The sequence below is a fragment of the Chiloscyllium plagiosum genome, chromosome 31 (assembly GCF_004010195.1).
Source record: "Chiloscyllium plagiosum isolate BGI_BamShark_2017 chromosome 31, ASM401019v2, whole genome shotgun sequence".
Lineage (NCBI taxonomy): Eukaryota > Metazoa > Chordata > Chondrichthyes > Orectolobiformes > Hemiscylliidae > Chiloscyllium > Chiloscyllium plagiosum.
The window spans coordinates 40,441,511-40,465,455 of NC_057740.1; the positions used below are offsets into that span (position 1 = coordinate 40,441,511).

Genomic DNA, 23,945 nt, shown 5'->3' on the forward strand with positions numbered 1-23,945 from the left:
ATATTGCAAACTATATCCATTAATTCAGTCCCAGTCCCTGACAATGCTATTGTGTCTGGGTATGATTGACAGGGTAAATATCCAATTACGTCCACTTCTATACCATGGATAGTATCTCCCAGAGACTCTTGCAGGTGGTTCCCAAGATTGCTGTACGTTTCCATTATTTAAGTATCATTTATATAAATTTGATACATTTTGTTTATTAAGGACAGAATGCACTAAATTAAAACTAAGATTAGCTTGCATTTTCACGTCTGGATGCAATTATTCCCCAATCTCTGACCCTGCTTTTCCTAAAAACGACACTATGTCCTTACTGTGTCAACCTTGGCTTCGTGGGTATTTCTTTCGCCTGTGATTAGGGAGTTCACAGATTCAGAATCCTTCTCCAGCCAGGAGTTTAAGCACAAGCTCTGGTCTGACAATCCCGCTGCAGTGCTGAGGGAGTGCTGCACTGCCAGAGGTGCTGTCTTGGAGGTGAATGACCTTACAGTGTTATTTTTAAGAAGACCAGCAGAAATCCTTGGGTAGCATGATGGTTCAGTGGTTAGCACTGCTGCCTCACAGCACCAGGGACCCAGGTTCAATTTCAGCCTTGGGTGACTGTCTGTGTGGAGTTTGCACATTCTCCCCATGTCTGCGTGGGTTTCCTCCCACAGTCCATAGATATGCGGGTCAGTGAATTGGCCATGCTAAATTGCCCATCGTGTTAGGTGCACTAGTCAGAGGGAAATGGGTCTGGGTGGGTTACTGTTCGGAGGGTTGGTGTGGACTGGTTTGGCCAAAGGGCCTGTTTCCCCACTGTTGGGGACCTAATCTTTTCAGTGTCCTGGCCAATATTTATCATTCAACCAACATTCTCCAGTCATGAATTAACAGCTGTGTGCATTCAGCAATTGCATTTCCTACACTAGTACTCTTCAAAAAGTATTTCATTGGATATAAAATCCTGTGAGATGGTGAAAGACTGTAGAGAAATGCAAATCCTTGCTTCCACTCCTCATGTGCTGCACCGCAGGAGATTGATTTAATCATGAAGAAAAGGAAGAAAATTGGCTTGGCAATGGATGGCAGAAGGTGATAAAAGGCAAGGTGTCCTGCTGAGGCTAAGACGGGGGTGGTAACTAACAGATCATCACAAGGTTCTATTCCTGGTGCTCAAAAGAATTCATAAAAATCACACTCACAAGATGCAAAGAATATCAGCTCAGTGCCCTGAAGACATGGCTTTGGAACAATACTGAGGCTGGAGTTGTTTTCAAATTTATTCAGTGGCTTAGGATGACATCACAAAAACTGGAAAACACTAATTATTAAATACTGAAAAATATCTGCCTGTAATTTTCAGATTCAAAAATTGGCACAATTCAGGTGTGCTGTAAACTGGGGATGGCTGGATTTGGGAGGATGAAGCTTTGGAATCCCTTACCCCAGGGTTTCTTTGGAAGCTTAGTCTCTGAGCAGGTTCAAGGCAGAGATTGACGGATGTTTTTCTCGCTAATGACGTTAAGGATTATGGGGATGGTCCAGGAAAATGGGATCCGAGGTTGATGACCAGCCATGGTCTAGAATGAGGGAACAGGGTTGAGGGGCTGAATGGCCTTCTTTTTCTTCTTTGTTTCTACAAACAATGATTTTGGGCCAGTAGCTGTCAAATTCTCCTCCACTAGCTGTTTTCCTCACTTCATTCTGGATCTGTCTTACATTCACTTGCAGGGGTGGGGGGGGGGGGGGGGGGGGTGCGGGAGGTGCGTGTGTGGAAATGTAATGTAGAGGAAGAGTGTACAGAGTGAATGAATTGAATGGCAAATTAACCAGCACCATCTTTCTCCTCAATGAGCTTGCTTACTGATAGAATCCTTACAGTGTGGAAGTGGGCCATTCGGCGCATTGAGTTCACACCAGCCCTAAGAAGGGCATCCCACCCAGGAATCAAGTGCGGGTCCCTGGCACTGTAAGGTAACATTGAGCCACCCCTAAAGCCTTGCAGAGAATGTTCAGGACAAACAGGAGGGGTCTGAATTCTGTTTGCGTGTATCCCTGCACAACACCAATACAAAAACCTGAAGGCGATGGAAACAGAAACTGCAGGATAACTGTCGCGTGTCTTCTCAGTTAAGGCTCAGTGAAAGGAAGCAGTCACTGCGGAAAGAAAGTGAATTGGCTGTGATAGTTCCAAACACCAACAACCCAACCATGTGTCATCATTCAATGAATTCAGAGAGGAAGCACACCTCAGGCACCCCAGCCATGTTGGTAGTGGTAGGGGGGTGGTTGTGGGGTGGGGGTGTTATCCCATGTGTGCGTCTGTGTGGAGCGTTCACAATCCCCCTGCATCTGAAAGTCAAGGAGATGGGGGTGAAAGCATTCTGCAGGCTGTATACTCTGAGTTTCCAGGCCGTAATGCACGGGATCATGAAGGTGTTCATGGAGCTCATTGGCACCTACACAAAAGCAGAGGTAAAGATAGAGACCAGAAAGATCTTGCATACAACAGAATGAGGAAGAGGAAAAGCTGTCATAGATGGTGCAGGATGCTTCTCACCAGGTAGAGGGGGCTGTAGGGCAAAACATGAGCAGCCCAACAAGGGACCAATGACATGTTGACTATGTGAAGATCTCAAATGGAAAACCAACATCTCATTCCAGACATTTCTTCACTCACAGGCCTGACCTTGTGCTGTTGGAGTTAAGAAGGAGAAGGAATAGTCAGCACCAACAGAACTCGAGACATGAAAACCCCTCTTTAAAATCGATCTTGCTGACAGCTTTTACAGTCAGCAACCTTTCCCCCCACCTTGAAATTTCTCTACCAGATCTATGTAACTATTAGCCGTTAATCACCTTCTCTAGAACAGTGCTAATATTTGCTTAGTTTACATTCTACACCTCCATACTGTTATTTTTATCCTTAGTCTTAATTATGCAATCAATTCTAACCAAACACTGATTAATTAAATCTTCCCTCTACAGCCCACATTCACGTAAAAACTAAGATAAATTTAGGTCTTCTCTCCTGTTCTGTCCATCTCATTGATCTTCTAACACGCGGCTGCCGGCCCTGCTCCTCCGTTTCTGCCAGTCTAAGTAACATGTAACCATCCTGTGTGTGGTGACCCACGCGGGCATCATCAACAGCACAGCTCACACCTGCAATCTCCACTGTCCCGAAAGCCAAGGGCAGCAGGTACATCTCCCAGCTCCTGCTAATGATATAATTACACTTCAAGGACTGGGATAACCAGCATCTAAAAGACACAAGTCTGGAGTTTGATAGAATATTCCCCATTTGCCCGAATAAGTGCAGCTCCAATTACACCACCCAAGACAAAGCAACCTATTCGATTGGCACCTCATCCACAAACATCCACTCCCTCCACCACCAACGCCCAGTAGCAGCAGTGTGTACCATCTACAAGACGTACTGCAGAAATTCACCAAGGATCCTCATACAACACCTTCCAAACCCATGGTCACTTCCATCTAGATGGACAAGGGCAGCAGATACATGGGAACACCACCCCCTGCAAGTTCCCCTCCAAGCCACTCACCATCCTGACTTGGAAATATATCTTCAGAGTCCTGGGTCAAAATCCTGGAATTCCCTATCTAGGTTTACTAACAGCACATAGTCTAAAGCAGTTCAAGAAGGCAGCTCACCACTACTTTCTCAAGGGACAACTAGGAACAGGCAATAAGGGCTGTGAGCAGCCATTGGCGTCCACAAACCATGGATGAAGAATGAAAAAAGCTATCCAGCTTTACATTATTCTCCCAAAGCCAATGAACCTTCATCTGTGTCTTTGTCAACTCTAAGCTCAGTGACTTCACCTGATCCTTCGAATTGCTCCCTAACCTGAAATATAATTTGTCCAGAACACTAGAGCCCATATCCTATTCCACTAAGTCCCACTGACCATCCTTCTCCTGTTCTTAACAACCTCCGGTGGCCTCTTCCATCCCCAATCCATCACATTTAATGCTGTAAGTTGATAGCATCTGACTTGAACACTTGCTGGAAGAAGACACATTTTGTTGAGGTTTTCTGTCTCGCCATCATCAGGATAATCTGCAAGAATACCAATAAATAGGAAAACCAACTTTTGTACTATATGACAGGAGAGTGCAAAAGTGGAATCTGATTGGTTGAGGTGTCGCCATGGAGAATGCAACTAATGTTTGACAATTAACTGCCAGGTTTTGTTTCGATTTTAAACTAGGCACATTGACTCTGATTGGTCAAGGCATTGCCCTAAGAAATGAATCAGCAAATGGTTGCCATCAATTTTGTTGAATTGAATGAGTCTGGTGCAAATACATGATTTTTTTTTAGAAGAATACAGCGCAGTACAGGCCCTTCGGCCCTCGATGTTGCGCCGATCCAAGCCCACCTAACCTACACTAGCCCACTATCCTCCATATGCCTATCCAATGCCCGCTTAAATGCCCATAATGAGGGAGAGTCCACCACTGCTACTGGCAGGGCATTCCATGAACTCACGACTCGCTGAGTAAAGAACCTACCCCTAACATCTGTCCTATACCTACCCCCCCTTAATTTAAAGCTATGCCCCCTTGTAATACCCGACTCCATACGTGGAAAAAGATTCTCACTGTCGACCCTATCTAAACCCCTAATCATCTTGTACACCTCTACCAAGTCACCCCTAAACCTTCTTTTCTCCAATGAAAACAACCCCAAGTGCCTCAGTCTTTCCTCATACGATCTTTCTACCATACCAGGCAACATCCTGGTAAACCTCCTCTGCACCCGTTCCAGTGCCTCCACATCCTTCCTATAATATGGCGACCAAAACTGCACACAATACTCCAGATGCGGCCGCACCAGAGGCTTATACAACCTCAGTACTCCGGAACTCAATTCCTCTACCAATAAAAGCCAGTACGCCATATGCCTTCTTCACCGCACTATTTACCTGGGTGGCAACTTTCAAAGATCTGTGTACAAAATCTTCCAGTTTGCAAAGATCAGGACCCTGTCTGCTAATGTGTAGCATCTAAATTATCAATGTGCCTTACAGCAAATCTCACTGACAATCCTAAATTGGTTGTCTGTATCATTCTTCACACACTCTGGATTATTTAGCAAATGTTGTTCAATCGCAGAACCATACTGAAGATTGGACATGGTGTTTTGAGTTCTGTGAGCAAAGATTGGTTGAGTACATTCAGTACCTTGCTTGTTGTGGACAGCCAAAGGGATATGCTGGGGTTTGCCTGTACAACACAGCAGATAGTTTGACACAAAGACTTTATCGAAAAAATGTCTGCCTGCAGCGTGCATAGCTCATAGTAGAGACCATGGGGACAGTCCCTCCCAGAGATTGTATCCTGAACTGGCTGGTGGGTGGGGAGGAAGTTGGGTGGGGCAGTGAGAATCTCCCTGATGCCAATCCATTGAATATCTGTCCATCCCCCATTTGTTGGAAGAGGAAATTTCATCTGAGGAGACTATTGTGTTCTCACTGTGTCACACATCTCCTTGTGTTTTCTGCAGTAAAGAAGAGGCGAAGGCACTGGAGGGTGAACTCTATGAAGAATACAGATTTGGACAGCAGCAGTTGATAGAGATGTCTGGGCACAACTGTGCTATGGCAATAGCGAAGGTTGGTAACTCACAGACATCCTCATCCAAATCACTGATCTCCCTTCCATATCACACGGACTGGGCCAACCCTACACAGCACATGACAGGGTCATGCAGCAGGTGAGGTGCAACAAGACTGGAGGGTGGCTAATGTGTTGTCATTACTTAAGAACAGGGGTAAAGAAAAGCTGGGGAAGTATAGAGCGGTGAGCCTGATGTCAGTGGTGGGTAAGTTGTTGGAGGGGATTCTGAGGGACAGGATTTACATGTGTTTGGAAAGGCAAGGACTGATTTGAGATAGTCAGCATGGCTTTGTGAGTGGGAAATCATGTCTCACAAACTCGATTGAGTTTTTCAAAGTGACAAAGACAGCATGGTGGGCAATGTCTATATGGACTTCAGCAAGGTGTTCAACAGCTGTGTTGTACAGCAGTCTACATGGTAGACTGGTTAGATCACATGGAATATTGGGAGAGCTAGTCCCTTGAAGGTAGGAGACAGGGGGTGGTGGTAGAGAGTTGGTTTTTGGGCAGAAGGCCTGTGACCAGTAGTGTGCCACAGGGATCAGTGCTTGGTCCACTGCTTTTTGTCATTTATATAAATGATTTGGATATGAAAGTAAGAGGAATGGTTAGTACATTTGCAGATGACACCAAAATTGGAAGTGTAGTGGACAGTGAAGAAGGTTACCTCAGAGTACAATGGGATGTTGATCAGATGGGCCAGTTGACTAAGGAGTGGTGGATGGAGTTTAATTTCGATAAATGTGAGGTGTTGCATTTTGGAAAGGCAAATCAGAGCAGGACTTATACACTTAACGGTAAGGTCCTGGGGATGTTGCTGAACAAAGAAGTCTAGGGGTACAAATGTATAGCTCCTTGAGAGTGGAATCGCAGGTAGACAGGATAGTGAAGGCGGCATTTGGTATGCTTGCCTTTACTGGTCAGTTAATTGAGTATAGGAATTGAGAGGTCATGTTGTGGCTACACATGTCACTGGTTAGGCCACTTTTGGAATATTACATTCTGTTCTGGAAGAATGTTGTGAAACTTGAAATGGTTCAGAAAACATTTCCAAGGAAGTTGCTGGGGTTGGAGAGTTTGAGCTACAGGGAGAGGCTGAATTGGCTGTGGCTGTTTTCCCTGGAGCATCGGAGGCTGAGGGGTGACCTTATAGAGGTTTATAAAATCATGAGGGGCATGGATAGGGTAAATAGGCATGGTCTTTTTCCCAGTGTGGGAGAATCCAAAACTCAAAGGCGTAGGTTTAAGATGAGAGGGGCAAGACTTAAAAAGGATCTGAGGGGCAACTTTTTTCACGCAGAGGGTGGTATGTGTATGGAATGAGCTGCCAGAGGAAGTGGTGGAGGCTGGTACAATTGCAACATTTAAAAGGCATGAATAGGATGGGTTCAGAGACATCAGGGCTAAGTGCTGGCAAATGGGACTAGATTAATTTAGGATATCTGATTGGCGTGGAAAAGTTGGACTGAAGGGTCAGTTTCCGCACTGTATATCTCGATGATTCTGTGATGTGTGGCTCCAATGCACAGCTGTTACTCACTGCTCCCACCCTGCCACACAAAGCCTTTGGCAGAGGGCTCACAGCAGATAGGGGTAAGGTTGGCATCAGTTCATGTCTCCCAGGCTGCCAGTGATCTATCAAAGGGAGTACTTATCTGATTCTGCCTCACTGCTCAGGAAAAGTGGCCATTTTTTGTTTAACATTCCATTTCAAGAGACCAAACATTACAAACTATTGCCAAGTTTTTTCTTAATCGTTCACAGGATGTGAGTTGTGCTACCATTTGTTGCCCAGAGGCCGGTTAGGAATCAGCCACAATACTGTGGGTCTGGAGTCACATGTAGGACAAACCAGGTGAGGATGGCAGATTTCTTCCCTAAAAGGACATTAGTGAACCAGATGGGCTTTTAAAGACAGTCAACAATGGTTACACTGTCCCCATTAAACTTTTAATGCCAGGTTTTTATTCAAATTTCACCATTGGCCACAGCGGCATTCACACCCATGTCCTCAGAACATGAAAATCAAACAAGGAATTGCAGATACTGGAAATTGGAAACAAAAATAAGAAATTACTGGAGAAACCTGGCATCCATGGAGAGAGAAACAGAGTTAACACTTCAAATCCAGAGACCCTTCTTTCCAGCCCGAAGAATGGCTCACTGGAGTGATTCACATGTGGAATGAACTTCCTGAGGAAGTGATGGATGTGGGTACAAGTGCAATGTTTAAAAGACACTTAGCAAGTATATGAGTAGAAATATGGGCCAGGAGCAGGCTAGTGGAACTAATTTAGTTTGGGATTATGTTCAACATGGATTAGTTGGATCGAAGGGTTTGTTTCCATGCTGTACGACTCTATGATCTGAAATGTTAACTCTGCTTTCTCTCCACCAATGCTGCCAGACATGCTGTGTTTCTCCATGCTGTTTGTTTCTGTTTCTGTTTCTGTTCCCCAGGACATCAGTCTTGGGTTTCAGTTACATTATCACTGTGCAAACATCTTCCCATTGAGCGACAGCAGGAAGATTAATGCTCATTTAACAATGAGCATTTCAGATAGACACAAAACTCAAAAATAATGTTTTCAAAGCATTTTCTGTCAATGAAGTAAAAAAAACTCTTCAACTAGTTTCAAATGGGTGATGAATATTCGTAGAGCACTGATGTATATTCATGTTAACACAGGACTGATATATATATATACCATCCTGGCATCATGCTGTGTGCAGTGTTGGACTGAGTGCTGATATGTGTATTAATTTGGGATTAATTAAACAGTAATAGCTGTGGACATGGCGAATTTATAGATTGGCAGATGCTTGCAAATCATTGCCTCCAGTTAACGGCAAATCAACATCATGTGGCATGACTGAGATCAATTAGACTGACACAGGGCATAAGCAATATTGATAATAATTGGGTGTAGAAATACAAATCACAACAAGAGGAGATGTGGGCTGACAGGGCCCTGAGAAAGAGCAAACCGTGAGGTACAAAAGCAGAAATCGCTGGAAATGCTCAGCAGGTCGGGCAGCATCAGTGAAGAGAAATCAGAGTTAACATGTTTCTGAGGTACGGTCACCTTAACTCGGATTTCTCTTCACAGATGCTGCCAGACCTGCTGAGCATTTCCAGCCGTTTCTGCTTTTGTTTCTGATTGCCAGCATCCACGGTTCTTTTGGTGTTTAAACCATGAGGCACTCTGTTGCAGAGAAGATCCAATAATCTTACATCAAATCTGGCCACTCATCTCCAGAGGACACTTACAGAGTCAACCACATTGGACCATAACACAAAGGAACAGATATAGGCCATTCTGCCCATTGAGTTAAGACAGTTGGGTGAATACATGAATAGGGAAGATTTAGAAGGATTTGGGTTGAAGTGGTCTTCACCTTGAACAATTTCTCCTTCCAATCCTCCCACTTCCTCCAGACGAAAGAGGTAGCCATGGGCACCCGCATGGGCCCCAGCTATGCCTGTCTCTTTGTCGGTTACGTAGAACAGTCCATTGTCCGGAGTTACACCAGCACCATTCCCCACCTTTTCCTCCGCTACATTGATGACTGCATCAGCGCCACCTCGTGCTCCCACGGGGTGGTCGAACAGTTCAATTTCACTAACACATTCCATCCTGACCTCAAATTCACTTGGACCATCTCTGGCACCCCTCTCCCCTGCCTAGACCTCTCCATCTCCATCCACAAGAACCGACTCAACACTGATATTTTTTACAAACCCACTCCCACAGCTACCTGGATTACACCTCCGCCCACCCTACCTCCTGCAAAAATTCCATCCCATATTCCCAATTCCTTCGCCTCCGCCGTATCTGCTCCCAGGAGGACCAGTTCCACCACAGAACACACCAGATGGCCTCCTTCTTTAGAGACCGCAATTTCCCTTCCCACATGGTTAAAGTTGCCCTCCAACGCATCTCATCCACATCCCACACCTCCGCTCTCAGACCCCACTCCTTCAACCGTAACAAAGACAGAACACCCCTGGTGCTCACGTTCCACCCTACCAACCTTCGCATAAACCAAATCATCTGCCAACATTTCTGCCACCTCCAAACAGACCCCACCACCAGGGTATATTTCCCTCCCCACCCCTTTCTGCTTTCTGCAAAGACCGTTCCCTCCGTGACTACCTGATCAGGTCCACGCCCTCCTACAACCCACCCTCCCGTCCTGGCACCCTCCCCTGCCACCACAGGAATTGCAAAGCCTGCACCCGCACCTCCCCCCTCACCACCATCCAAGGTCCCAAAGGAATCTTCCACATTCAAAGTTTTACCTGCACATCCATCAATGTCATTTATTAGGGAAGGATATCCACCATCTGTATCCGTTGCTCCCGATGCGGTCTCCTCCTTCTCGCAGAGCGCTTCAGAGAACATCTCCGGGACACCCGCACCAATCATCCCCATCGGCCTGTGGCCTAACATTTCAACTCCCCCTCCCACTCTACCGAGGACATGCAGGTCCTGGGCCTCCTCCACTGCCACTCCCTCACCACCTGACGCCTGGAGGAAGAACGCCTCATCTTCCACCTCGGAACACTTCAACCCCACGTCATCAATGTGGACTTCACCAGTTTCCTCATTTCCCCTCCCCCCACCTTTCCCCAGTTCCAACCTTCCAGCTCAGCACCACCCTCATGACCTGTCCCACCTGTCAATCTTCCTTCCCACCTATCCTCTCCACCCTTCTCTCTGACCTATCACCTTTACCCCCACCTCCATCCACCAATGCATGCTTAGCTACCTTCTCCCCAGCCTCACCCCCAAGGCTCCCAGCTTCATTCCTGATGAAGGACTCCGGCCCGAAACATCGATTCTCCTGTTCCTCAGATGATGCCTGGCCTGCTGTGCTTTTCCAGCATCACACTCTTGACTCTAATCTCCAGCGTCTGCAGACCTTACTTTCTCCTTATGGGCCAAAGCAAGCAGGTGTGACTAGTTTGGGAACATGGTCAGGATGGACTGGCTAGACCGAAGGGTCTATTTCTTTGATGTTTGATTCCGTGAGTCTCCTCCACTTCCTCCACATGGCTGCTCTGATAATCCTCACCTCCACTTCCCTGCCTTTACCCCATAACTCTTGATTCCCCTTACTGATTAAACATTTTTCCATCACAGCATTGAATATACTTAATGACCCAGCCTCACAGCCCTCTGTGGTAAAGAATTCCACAGAATCACTCCTCTCAGAGAAAAATGGGCCTCCTTATCTCTGTCTTAAATGCGCAAGACCTTATTCTGAGATGACACCCCCCCCCCCCGGTGTCATCCCACAAAGGGAAATAACCACCCCACATTTCCCCTGTCAAGACCCTTAAGAATCTTGTACATTTCAATAAAGTGTTCTCTTGTTCTTCTAAACTCCTGGGCAGGTGTTGGGTAGACAGGTAAAGATGGTGGATATCCTTCCCTAAAAATGAACCAGATTTTACGAGAAGCGACTGTGTTCGCTATTCAGCCAGCACTTTCTTCAAGACTCTTATTGAATGCAAATCCAGTGACATTATCACCACACCACCACCTCCCCATTTTATAAAAATGATAGAGGCACCAGAGAAACATAGAATCCCCGATAGTGTTGAAAAAGTCCATTCAACCCATCAGGTCTGTATTGAACCACCAAACAGCATCCCACCCAGGCCCCCACTCTATCCCCATAACCTTGCATTTTCCATGGCAAATCCACTTAACCTGCACATCTTTGGGCTTTTTATTATCTAATTCGGTTCAGTTCTGGTCACCTCATTATAGGAAAGATGTGGAAGCTTTAGAGAGGGTGCAGAGGAGATTTACCAGGATGCTGCCTGAACTGGAGGGCATGTTTTATGAAGAAAGGTTGAGGGAGCTAGGGCTTTTCTCATTGGAACGAATAAGGATGAGAGGTGACTTCATAGAGGTGTAAAAGATGATAAGAGGCATAGATGGAGTGGATAACCAGAGGTTTCTTCCCAGGGTGAAAATGTCTATCATGTGGGGGTGTAATTATAAGGTAATTGGAAGAATGTTTAGTGGAGATATCAGAGGTAGGTTCTTTACTCAGAGGATGATGGGTGCGTGGAATGCTCTGCCAACAGTGGCAATAGAGTCAGATACGTTAGGGACATTTAAGTGACTCTTAGATAGGCACATGGAAGATAGTAAAATATAGGGTATGTAGGTTAGTCTGATTTTAGAGTAAGATGAAAGTTCGGCACAACATTGTGGGCTGAAGGGCCTGTACTGTGCTGTACTGTTCTATGTTCTACGTAATCTCAATAACTCCCAATCTCTGAAAGCAGAAAAAGAAATAACTCCAGAAAGAGGCTACTCGGCCCATCATGGGGTTGTATCAGCCCTTAGTTTCTTGTCAGTTCTGAGGATGTGTCATATTGATCTCAAAACATTAACCCGGTTTCTCTTGACACAGATGCTGCCTGACCTGCTGAGTTTCTCCAGCACTTTCTCAGTGTGTTGTTTCTTGTCTGTCACCCTCGCAACTGTTTAATTAAATCTCATTGTGCCCACTGAGACCTGTTTTTTTCCTTGGCTTGACCGATGTTCCTGAACCCAGCTTGGCACGGAAACATCCCCAGGCTCCTGTTAGCTGCAGCTATTTCCTTGCTTGTTTTTTCCATTATAGCATGAAGAGGACAGGTTGTCTGACCTTAACTAAAGAATTTAAACAATAGCTTTTTTCCAATCATCTGGGTCTGGCTTCATGTTTAATGAGCTGCAAACTATTTCAGTCATGGTTCCCAATATTCCTACCTTTGTTTCTTTGATTATTATTGGATGTATTCCACTTGAATATTCCAATTATTACAGTGACCATTTTATGATTTCTTTCTTTCATTTCACTACCTTCTCTCTTGCTGTGATCATTACTTCACCCTCACAGCAGCTGTTCAGGCCTGAGCTAGGCATTCAGTGCCAATCATTTTGGACCTTTGTGGATTTTTCTGCTAAACCTGATCCTTTCCTGACCCCTCCATCTCATCCCCTGATATTACCCAGCCCTCCAACCCACTATGTAATTGTAGATGGAGCGACTGAACATCAATCAGGAAGATCTTGCATTTCTATAGCTCCTTTCAAGACCTCAGGCTAAATCAAAGCGCTTTACGACAACAACAATTCATATCTATATAGCTCCTTTAATGTGATGGAATGTTCAAAACACTTTCACAGGATTGGAATTTCAACAAACCACCACATACTGCAGCACAGAGGAACTACGCAGAGCAGAGGAAAATCACCGATACCGTGTATTCAAAAGGAATGGGTACCCAATGAACACAGTCCACCGATTTCTCAGCAACAAACCCAAACAAGCAGACAAAACACATCCAGAAACCTTAGCCACTCTCCCCTACATCAAAGACATTTTGGAAATGACTGCCAGACTACTCAGACTCCTTGGCATCAGGGTAACCCACAAACCCACCAACACACTAAAACAGCAGCTAATGAACTTGAAAGACCCTATACAGTCAACAAGCAAAATTAATGTCGTTTACAAAATACCGTGCAAGAACTGTAACAAACAGTACCTTGGACAAACAAGCAGAAAACTAGCCACCAGGATACATGAACATCAACTAACCACAAGAAGACATGACCCACTTTCACCAGTATCTTTATGTACAGATGAGGGAGGACACCACTTCGACTGGGACAATACATCCATCCTAGGACAAGACAGAGACACGCATGAGAATTCCTGGAAGTGCTGTATTTCAACCGGAACTCAATCAACAAACATATTGACTTGGACTCCATTTACCACCCCCTGAGAAAAAGAACAGGAAATGGCATCACCATAGGAAATGATGTCACCACAGGAAATGACATCACCAACCCAAGGACACCCAAACACATAAATAGAAAGTGGGTTATACCACTGGTGCTTCATCCACAGGCTCACTGAAGATGTTACCTAGTATGGTGATGAAATGTCCAGAAATGAACCTTCATCCAGAACAGGAGTGATTATTAAAGTATGGCACTAAGCCATGTCGAGAGAGAGATTCAGTCAGACAATCAACAGCTTGGTCGAAAGGTACATTTCAATCATAGAATCCCTACAGTGCAGAAAGAAGCCATTTGACCCATTGAGTCTATACCAATCCTCCAAACATCTTCCCATCCAGACCCCAACCTACATTTCCCACAGCGTACCCACCTATCTTGCACATCCATGGACACTATGGGCAATTTAGCATGGCCAATCCACCTAACCTGCAGATGTTTGGACTGTGGGAGGAAACCAGAGCATTCAGAAGAAACCCTCACAGACGCGGGGAGAATGTGCAAACTCCACAAAGACAGTCGCCCGAGGCTGGAATTGAACCCAAGTCCCTGGTGGTGTGAAAGAGCAGTGCTAACCACTGAGCCACCGTGCCTTCATTTAAAAGCAGTCTTAAAGGAGGGAAGAAAGTTTGTGAGGTGAAGAGGTGCAGAGAGAGCAGTGCAAAGTTTGGGATCAGGCAGCTGAAGGCTTTAATGGTGGAGAAATTAATCTGAGGAATGCATGAGAGGCATTTAGCTGATATAAGCAAATAGATTCAACCTTCCAATGTACTGAAGTGCAGTTCTCAACCAAGCCTCTCGGGGAGCTGCATATAGGTTTCTATTTGCTCTGTAACCTGGAATATGGTTTGTCCAATTGGGTCTATGGCACACATTGGCCTAACTTATGTAAGGTTTCAAACACTACATGGCCCAGGAACAGGCTGTTCAGCCTAATTCAGGGCACACTGGTGTTCATGTCTCACTCAAGGCTCCTCCCATCTGTTCTTATCTCAATCTCCCATCATGACGCCCCCATTCTCCCTCACATGTTTATCTAATTTCCCCAAATGTATCTGTTCTGTTCACATTGACCACTTCTTGGATTCCACATTTCACTGCTCTCTGGGTAAAAAATCCAATTGTAGTTCTCGATGAACATCTTAAATCAATGGCACCCAATAAGGCTCTTCCTCATAAAAGGGAAGGTTCTCTCTGTACATAGTCACACCATCAAAACCTCATGAACAAAGTTCAGGTCAGTGCGGTCGTCCTGAATAAATATGTGGACCATATGAAAGCTGCAAACGCACAAACAGTGTGAGAGCAAAACGTGCCCTGGATCTTATGCAGCCTTTCCAACTGTTCTGGAACTTGTGGGCTCTCCCTTTCTATCAAATATTGAAGGTCCCTCAGAATCGGGTATAGACTCAGGGATATCGCTGCCTCAATGCCTTGGCCGCCTGAAGAGGAGAATGAATTTCTTCCGAGACACAAGGGTCAATCTCCAGTATTTCACACACCGCTTGTATCTGAGGCAGAGGCAGAGGAACCTGACGGTGCCTAAACACCCCCAGGAGGAACTAGAATAAAAATAATAGGCCTACGTCCTTGCGGGGGAGCGATGTAGTGATTGTAAAGGTGGTCACTCAGGTGGACCTCATGAGTTCCCTGAATGGGGCTGCTAATCTGATCCAACCAAGGAGCCCTGGTTGGTAATCTGGTCCAATCGCGGAGTCCGGGCTATTAACTTGGTCCAATCAAGGAGCTACGGCTGTTAGCCTGATTGAATCATGGAGCCCTGGCTGACAGGTATAAACAGGAGTGTGAGAGGTTCTGTTCACACTGAGAGCTGGCTCTGAGGGAACTGGATCAGTGTCAAGGATTCTCCATATGTAAATAAAGGGGGACTTGGTGGATAGGATGCCGGCTTCTGTGGACTTGTTTCAAATACAGAATTTTCAGTAGGATGCAGGGAAGCACCAAGGATCAGAGAGACGTGGGTATGCATGTACACCACTCCCTAAAGTGATGGTGAATAAAGAAGGTATGTGGGATACATGCCTTTGTTAATCGAGACATAGAGTTTAAGAGCAGGGAGAGCTTATGCTGGGAACTGTCTAAAACATTGGTTAGGCCACAGTGAGTGTAATTTACACAGTTCTGGAATCCACATTATAGGAGGGATGTGATAGCACTGGAGAAAATGTAGAGAAGATTTAACAGGATGTTGCCTGGTCCAGTGGGTCTTAGTTTGGAAGAGAGATTGGACAGACTGGGGTTGTTTTCCATGGAGCAGAAGATGCTGAGGGGAGACACGACTGTGATGTATAATATTATGAGGGGAGTGGACAGGGTAGACAGGAAGAAGCTGTTCCCATTGGTAGAAGGAGCACTGATATGGGGACATAGATCGAAGGTAATGGGTAGGAGATTTAAAGGAGATGTCAGGGACTTCTTTCTTCACCCAGAGGATGGTAGGAATCTGGAACTCACTGTCTGTAAGGGTGGGAGAGGCAGAAACCTTCAGAACATTGAAGGAGTTTTTAGATGTACACCTGTAGTGTCAAGGCAGATAAGACTACTTGCTAAGTGCTGGGAAATGGGATTAGAACAGTCAGGTGGTTGTTTCATCCAGAGCAGAATCGATGGGCTGAAGGGCTTTTTTTCTGTGATGTAGATCTTAATGACTCTATGACTAAAGTAATTAATTTCCATACAGGCCTGGCAGTCTCGCCTTCAGAAAGCAGATGAAACTGGATGGAATGTTACTTTCTATCTGGTTTTCTTCCCCATCAAATTCTGTGAGGAGCATTGAGCAGGATGGAACACTAGTGAGCGCAATTAAAATGAAACACTTCTAAATTAAACCTTTATGTAAAAGTCAGCCACACTGCCACACTGTTACTCACCTCTGCAATCTCTTTCCTTTATTAATAGTCACATTCACAAAGGGCGTGGGATTGGATGAGTTTCTCTTGGAAAGAACCAGACAGAACATGGGCCCAATGGCCTCCTTTCGAGCTGGGCTTCTATGATTTTCTATAATGGTCTTCTCAATTTGTTTTCACACCCCCCTCCTACTCATTTCCACCTTTCATTCCAGATTGTATTTTGGGTTAGGATTGATTTTTTTTTTGTTTTATGTATTTCTGGTTATGTTAGTCTGTCCTAATCTTCAGTAACAATGTCTACCCAACTGGAACCTCTTAAAGGTAAAGTAGCCATAATCCCACTGGAGAAGAGAGAGAGACAACTGATGGGGGTTTAACCTGAGGGTCACCACACCTCAAGCAAGGGAAGAGGTTGAGAAGGAGAGTCCTTCATAGTAACCTCAGGCAATGTGGGAATTGAACCCATGCCATTAGTATCAATCTGTACTGGCCATCCAGCCAACTGAGCTTACCTGCTTCTCCTAGATCCTCTGCCACCCAGGGGAATGAAGGACAGAAGATATATGGAAACATCTACTACCACAAGTTCCATTCCAAATCGCAAGCTTCATCCCTGGGAACTATATCACAGTCCTTTCAAAATCCTGTGACTCCCTCCCTGTCAGCACGTCAGATGCACCTCCACTCCAAAACATGCAGTGGGTCAAATAGGCAGCTCACAACCAACCTTCGTCAAGGTAATCGTGAACAAAACAATAAATGTCAATGACTCGCACATCCAATGAAAATGTGGAGCATAAATACCAGTACAGATGTGTTGGGCTGAATGGCCTGTTTTTGTGTTGTGTATTCTAAGTAACTCAGCACTGGGTAAGGAGTGAGACTGGGACCAGGATGTCTGAATAATTTTGTATCCCACCCATGAGTGCATTTACTGGTGAGATCATTAGCGGGCTATTATTTTAGCTTCTGGTTAGCTCTCTCTCTCTTGCTCTCTGCCGTTTCTGTTCTCCTGAAAGGTTGAAGCCTGACTAACAGACATTGTTTAGAGACTGTGGTTAATAATGTCAATGGGAGTGCGGCAGAAGCCAGTATTAAATCCAGATCTAAGTATAACTTATTGTCAGTGTTTCCCTCTGAAAATCTCTGGAATGCTTTTCAAACTGATGTCCTGCTGCTGTGCGTGAGATTCAAGAAATCATCCCTTCTATTGGAAATCATGCTCAAGGCAAAACGGAATGATAGATCATTCATCTGGGAACACATGAATAACAGAAGGCCATTCATCCCCTCAAGCCTGCTATGACATTTATGAATTCATGGCTGGTCTGTGATCGAACTCCCTCAACTCACTCCAAAATACCTCAGACCCTGACACCTTTGATGAATAAAATTCTATCAATCACAGCTTAAAGTTAATAATTGATCTAACATCACTTGCAGGTTGTGGAAGAGAATTCCAAACTGTTCCCATTACTCAGGGTTTCCTGAGAAAGAACATGGCTCCTGTCCTGTGACTCTCTCACTCTCCATTCACTCTACCTGCTCCTCTTCGTAAGAACATAGAACATAGAACAATACAGCACAGAACAGGCCCTTCGGCCCACAATGTTGTGCCGAACATTTGTCCTAGCTTAAGCACCTATCCATGTACCTATCCAGTTGCCAGTTAAAGGTCACCAATGATGCTGACTCTGCCACTCCCACAGGCAGCGCATTCCATGCCCCCACCACTCTCTGGGTAAAGAACCTACCCCTGACACCCCCCCATACCTTCCACCCTTCACCTTAAATTTATGTCCCCTTGTAACACTCTGTTGTACCCGGGGAAAAAGTCTCTGACTGCCTACTCTATCTATTCCCCTGATCATCTTATAAACCTCTATCAAGTCACCCCTCATCCTTCGCCGTTCCAATGAGAAAAGGCCTAGCACTCTCAACCTATCCTCGTACGACCTATTTTCCATTCCAGGCAACATCCTGGTAAATCTTCTCTGCACCCTCTCCAAAGCTTCCACATCTTTCCTAAAGTGAGGTGACCAGAACTGCACACAGAACTCCAAATGTGGTCTAACCAAGGTCCTGTACAGCTGCAACATCACTTCACGACTCTTGAATTCAATCTCTCTGCTAATGAACGCTAATTCGTAAGATGAGAACTTTGATCAAATCATCACTTACAAATTTCAGGGAATACAACCCCAGGTTTGTGTAATTTAACCCTTATAGTTCAGACATTGTTCTGGTGAAGCCATATAGCTCAGTTAGCTGGATGGCTGATAGAGTGATACCAAAAGGATAGACTCAGTTCCAGTATTGACTGTGATTACAATGAAAGACCCTCATTCTCAACCTGTCTCCTTGCCTGAGGGATGGTGACCTTCAGGTCAAGCTCTCATCAGTTGTCTCTCAGAGAGCAGGCCTTTGGTGACTTTACTTTTCACTTTTACTCTCTCCAAGGTTCGTTTCTAAGCTGAGGCGCCCAGTGCTTCTAGTCATGAGTCTCATCTGGGTTCTGTCGATTGAAGCATGATCTTTACCGGGTTGTATAGATATTAAGATGTGCGAGTCATTGACATTTATTGTTTTATTCCCGATTACCTTGACGAAGGTTGGTTGTGAGCTGCCTATTTGACCCACTGCATGTTTTGGAGTGGAGGTGCATCTGACATGCTGACAGGGAGGGAGTCACAGGATTTTGAAAGGACTGTGATTTAGTTCCCAGGGGCGAAGCTTGTGATTTGGAATGGAACTTGTGGCACCAGATGTTTCCATATGTCTTCTGTCCATTGATCTCCTGGGTGGCAGAGGATCTAGGTGTTCTAATTGACTTTTTGATTATTTTCACATTCATTTTAACAATCGACATACATTAATGCATCACTTTGGACCTTCACTGGTTCTAACGTTGTCCCCTCTTAGAATATATTCCCATTTTATCCATGAAGATCCATATTGGATGACTTTACACTTGGTCACATTGAGTAACCAGAACACTACCGAGAATCCAGGAGGACCCAGGACACCAGGAACATTCATGGAAAAGTTTGTTTGCATAGAAGACACAACCCAAACACACACTCACGTCACGCTCTCGTCAACCCATCAAGACAAACCCTAATGGAGGACAATTGGCTACTTCCATTTGGTGCTATGAATTGTGAACATTGACAGGTAGAATCCTATCCATTTGACAGCCCTCTCATAGGCCCAGCCCTCAATGCCAACCCTTTTTGGTTCTACCTGTGGGATCTTGCTGACCTCATTAAACCAGGGCTTTTATCTGTCTTACCTGGAGAAAGCAGGCCCTGTCATTATCATTGTGCCCTGATCCACATTTCATTAACTTCTTAAAGGGCTTCAGGTACAAAGATTTGCTTCCATGTGTGGTCACTACAGGTTTAATGCGGAGGTGCCGGTGTTGGACTGGGGTGCACAAGGTCAGAAATCACACAACGCCACGTTATAGTCCAATAGGTTTATTTGAAATCATAGGCTTTCGGAGTGATGCTCCTTTGTCAGGTGAGAGTCGATTTACATTTGAAGAAGATTCGTAGAATCTCTGCAGTGTGGGAATAGGCCCTTTTGGCCCAACAACACCGACCCTCCGAAGGGTAACCCACCCAGACCAATACCCATACCCTATATTTATCCCTAACTTATACATCCCTGAACACTACGGGCAATTTAGCATGGCCAATTCACCTAACCTGCACATCTTTGGATTGTGGGAGGAAATCAGAGCACCCAGAGGGAACCCACACAGACACGGGGAGAATGTGCAAACTCCACACAGACAGTCTCCTGAGGCTGGAATCAAGCCAGGGTTCCTGGTGCTGTGAGGCAGCAGCGCTAACCACTGAGACACTGCGCCGCCTATTTGAACATGAGGCCACTGGCCAAACTGTAATAGCTCAAATGATTAAAATTCAGATTAGTTAAGGTTGAATAGATAGTAATATTTAATTAGACTCAATCTGCAAATTGGGCTCAAATGGTTAAATTAGGACCAGTTATAGATAATTAGATGATAATAGTTCATTATGCCCAAGCTACAAATTGGGCTCAAATGGTTAAATTAGTTACTGTTAATTACACCCAAATGATTAAAGTTTTTTTGAACCTGAACCTGCTATATCAAATAGAAATAATGAGCAGATGTCTGTCTGTTTGAACACAGGGCACAGACTGAGCTATCAGTGGCTTCACCCACTCCTCTTCCTGCACATACTTTGGATTTCTTTGGACCTCATTTCCACTGTCTTATACTTTTCTTTGCAACTTATCTCACTGTTCTATTGAAAAATGAAAAATCCCTATTTTAGAGAGAATTTTACAATCCATCTGATCAATGTTTCATAGAAGAATGGTCAGATCCTTAAAGTGCAAAAAGGGGCCATTCAGCCCATCGTGTCTGCACCGAATGTTGGTTTCCCTGTTTCCAGTGAACCACTTTCCACTCTCTTCATCGAACCCAACAATATATTCTCTGATTCCTTTCTCCCCATGTATCTACCCAGCATAAATGCATCCATTCCGTTCACCTTAATCACTCCTTGTAGGAGCAAGTTCCACATGCTCAGCACCCTCTGGATGAAAAATGTTTCTCCCAAATTCCCTATTGAATTTATTGGGAGACTATTTTAATTTATGTTCTCTCACTTTGGTCTCCCCAATCCAGCTATACCAAGGGGAAGCACCTTCTGTGCATCTATCCTTGGTAATTTTAAGACATTAGGTCATCCATCAGCTTTCACTTTTCTCCAGAGTTCCTGGTCTCTCTGCTAAACTGCCTTGTCCAGAATTGGACACACTTTTCTAGATAAGGTCTCATCAGTATTCTATAGATTCAAGAAAAAATAGCCCTGACCTAACTGTCCCTAATAGTTCTGGTTCATTGTTCTGTTAAATCTCTTTCTTCCACATTCTTCAGTACATTTATATTTCTTTTTGTTATATGGAGGTCTGAACTGGGCTTCTAAACCCTTAAAGTTCCTGAGTTTGGATTTTTTGAGGGTCTTCCTTCTCTCGCGCCTCATTTTGATGGAAAGTCAATAGAATCCATCCAGACAGAACAAAAATGTCTCTTTGTGCCAGTTCATCCAGGTTTCCAGTAATCTCTCCGTAAAGCTTCCAATGAAGAGATTTAAGAAGGTCCAGCATGGATTCTTAACCTGCTCCAACTCCTCACCTTAAATCAGTCTCTTTATTGATTTGCTTTGCCAGGTCCCCAGGGAGAAAGTGAGGGCTGCAGATGCTGGAGATCAGAGTTGAGAGTGTGGTGCTGGAAAAGCACAGCCGGTCAGGCAGCATCTGAGAAGCAGGAGAGTCGATGTTCTGGACATAAATGAAAGAGCTTATGCTCGGAATGTCGACTCTCCTACTCCTCGGATGCTGCCTGACAGGCTGTGATTTTCCAGCACCACACTTTATGACTCTGCACGTTCCCTAATGAGCTCAGCTTGCAGAGTCTCAGGAACCAAAGTGTTGGATACATTTTCATGGGCTCCTTACGGTTTCTAGTGAGAGTTCCCAGAATTATATTCCTTTAATACTTAGCAATTTGACAAATTTTATTACATTTATTCTTTCACAGGATGAGTGTCACTGGCTGGGCCAGCATTTATTGCCCATCCCCAGCTATCCTTGAGAAGGAGGTGGTGAGCTGCCTTCTTGAACCACCGCGTGGTGGAAGGAGACACACAGTAATGGCTGGAAGGCAGTCCCAGGATTTTCCAGAGAGGAGTTAGGTATAGTTCCTAGGGCTAAAGGGATCAAAAGATATGGTGGAGAAAGCAGGAATAGAGTACTAACCTGAATGGTCAGCCATGTTCATATTCAATATCGGGGCAGGTTCAATGGGCAGAATGGCCTACTGCCGCCCCTAGTTTCTAAGTTTCTAGGATTTTAACCCAGTGACACTGAAGGAACAGCAATGTAGTTCCAAGCCAAATGGTGTATGGTTTGGAGGTGAATTTGTAGATGGATGGTGTTCCCATGAAGCTCTGTTACTCTTTTCTGACAATTCATGGAATTCTGGAATATTCTTGTGGGTTCCATCACATGACCTTTGACTTCACCCAAACAAAAACCCTTTCCGCCATCTCCAATATTGTTACAGAACGTAGAACAATACATCATACAAACAGGCCCTTCGGCCCACCAGCTCTGCGCTGACCATGGTGCTATTCTAAACTAATCCCATGGTCCATATTCCTCTATTTTCTGTCTGTTTGTGTGTCTGTCTAAATGCCTCTTAAACCTTGCTAATGTCCCTGCTTCTATCATCTCCCCTGGCAGCGCGTTCCAGGCACCTCCCAACCTCTGCCTCACAGCCCCACGGACCCGGGTTCAATTCTATCCTGGGGAAACTGTCTGTGTGGGGTTTACACATTCTCTCTGTGTCTGCGGGTTTCCTCCAGGTGCTCTGGTTTCCTCCAACAGTCCAAAGGATGTGCAGGTTACAGTGGATTGGCCATGTCAAATTGCCCATCGTGTCCAAGGATGTGCAGGCAGGGTTACAGGGATAGGGTAGAGGTATGGGTCTGGGTGGGATGCAGTTTGGAGGGTCAATGTGCACTTGATGGGCTGGATGGCCTGCTTCCACCTAGTAGGAATTCAATGATTAATATTTTGGATCCAGTGACCTTTCTTCAGAACTGGATTTGACATGTTAACTCTGGTTTCTCTCCACAGGTGCTGCCAGACCTGTTGAGTTTTTCCAGCAAATTCTGTTTTTGTTTCTGATTTCCAGCATGAGCAGTTCCTTCGGTTTTTTGTAAAGTCTTACACAGCCGCAACATGATTTGCCAATCTTTTTGCTCAATGAAAGCAAACATGCTGTGCATTCTTTACCACCTTATCCATTTGTGCTGCCACTTGGGGAGCTATGGACTTGCTCCCCAAGATCCCTCTGTATACCGATGCTCCTAAAGGTCCTGCCATTTACTGTAAAAGTTTTCCTGATTTTGACATCCCAAAGTGTATCACCTCACACTTGTCTGGATTAAACTCCATCTGCCATATCTCTGCCCAACATGCCAACTGGTCTACATTCCGATATCTCCTCTGATATTCTTTCTCACTATCCACAACTCCACCAATTTTTGTGTCGTCTGCAAACCTACTAATCACACCACCGACATTTCCGTCCATTTCTGTATATTACAAACAACAGAAATCCTTGCAGAACACTGGTCACAGACCTAGAGTCAGAAAAACAGTAAATGAAGAAGATGAAAAATAACACAGTTTTTAATGTCTTTATGAATTTTGTCCTTGGGAATTCCCCCCCACCCCTATCCCAGCAACTGCAGATATTTTAATCTTCAATTTCTGAAGGGCTAGGTCAATGCTGGAAGGTTTTCAGCTGCTAATTCTTACCCATTCAGATGCTCAAGTGCAGGAGCTGTTTATATTTCTGCCTGGGCACTGTTTCCACTGGCAGCAGGAGCAGTAATCAGAAGGTACAGATTTAACATTGGCAAATGAACATGGGATGAAGTAAGGAAAAATCTTTTAGCCACAGCCAGTTATTGTGATCTGGAATTCACAGTCTGAGAAGGCAATGGAAGCAGATTCAATGGGAATATTCAGGGAGACAGATGCCCTGGGGTTGAAG

The 23,945-nt window shown here is 44.9% G+C and overlaps 1 protein-coding gene across 1 annotated transcript in view; it reads left to right on the forward strand.

Annotated features, from left to right (window-relative positions):
- yjefn3 (YjeF N-terminal domain containing 3) overlaps positions 1 to 23,945 on the forward strand; it is a 177,302-nt gene that overhangs the window by 90,012 nt on the left and 63,345 nt on the right. Inside the window, exon 2 of the mRNA XM_043721477.1 lies at positions 5,522 to 5,630. Within this exon, the coding sequence (XP_043577412.1) occupies positions 5,522 to 5,630 (109 nt within the window). The remainder of the gene's footprint in view (positions 1 to 5,521; positions 5,631 to 23,945) is intronic.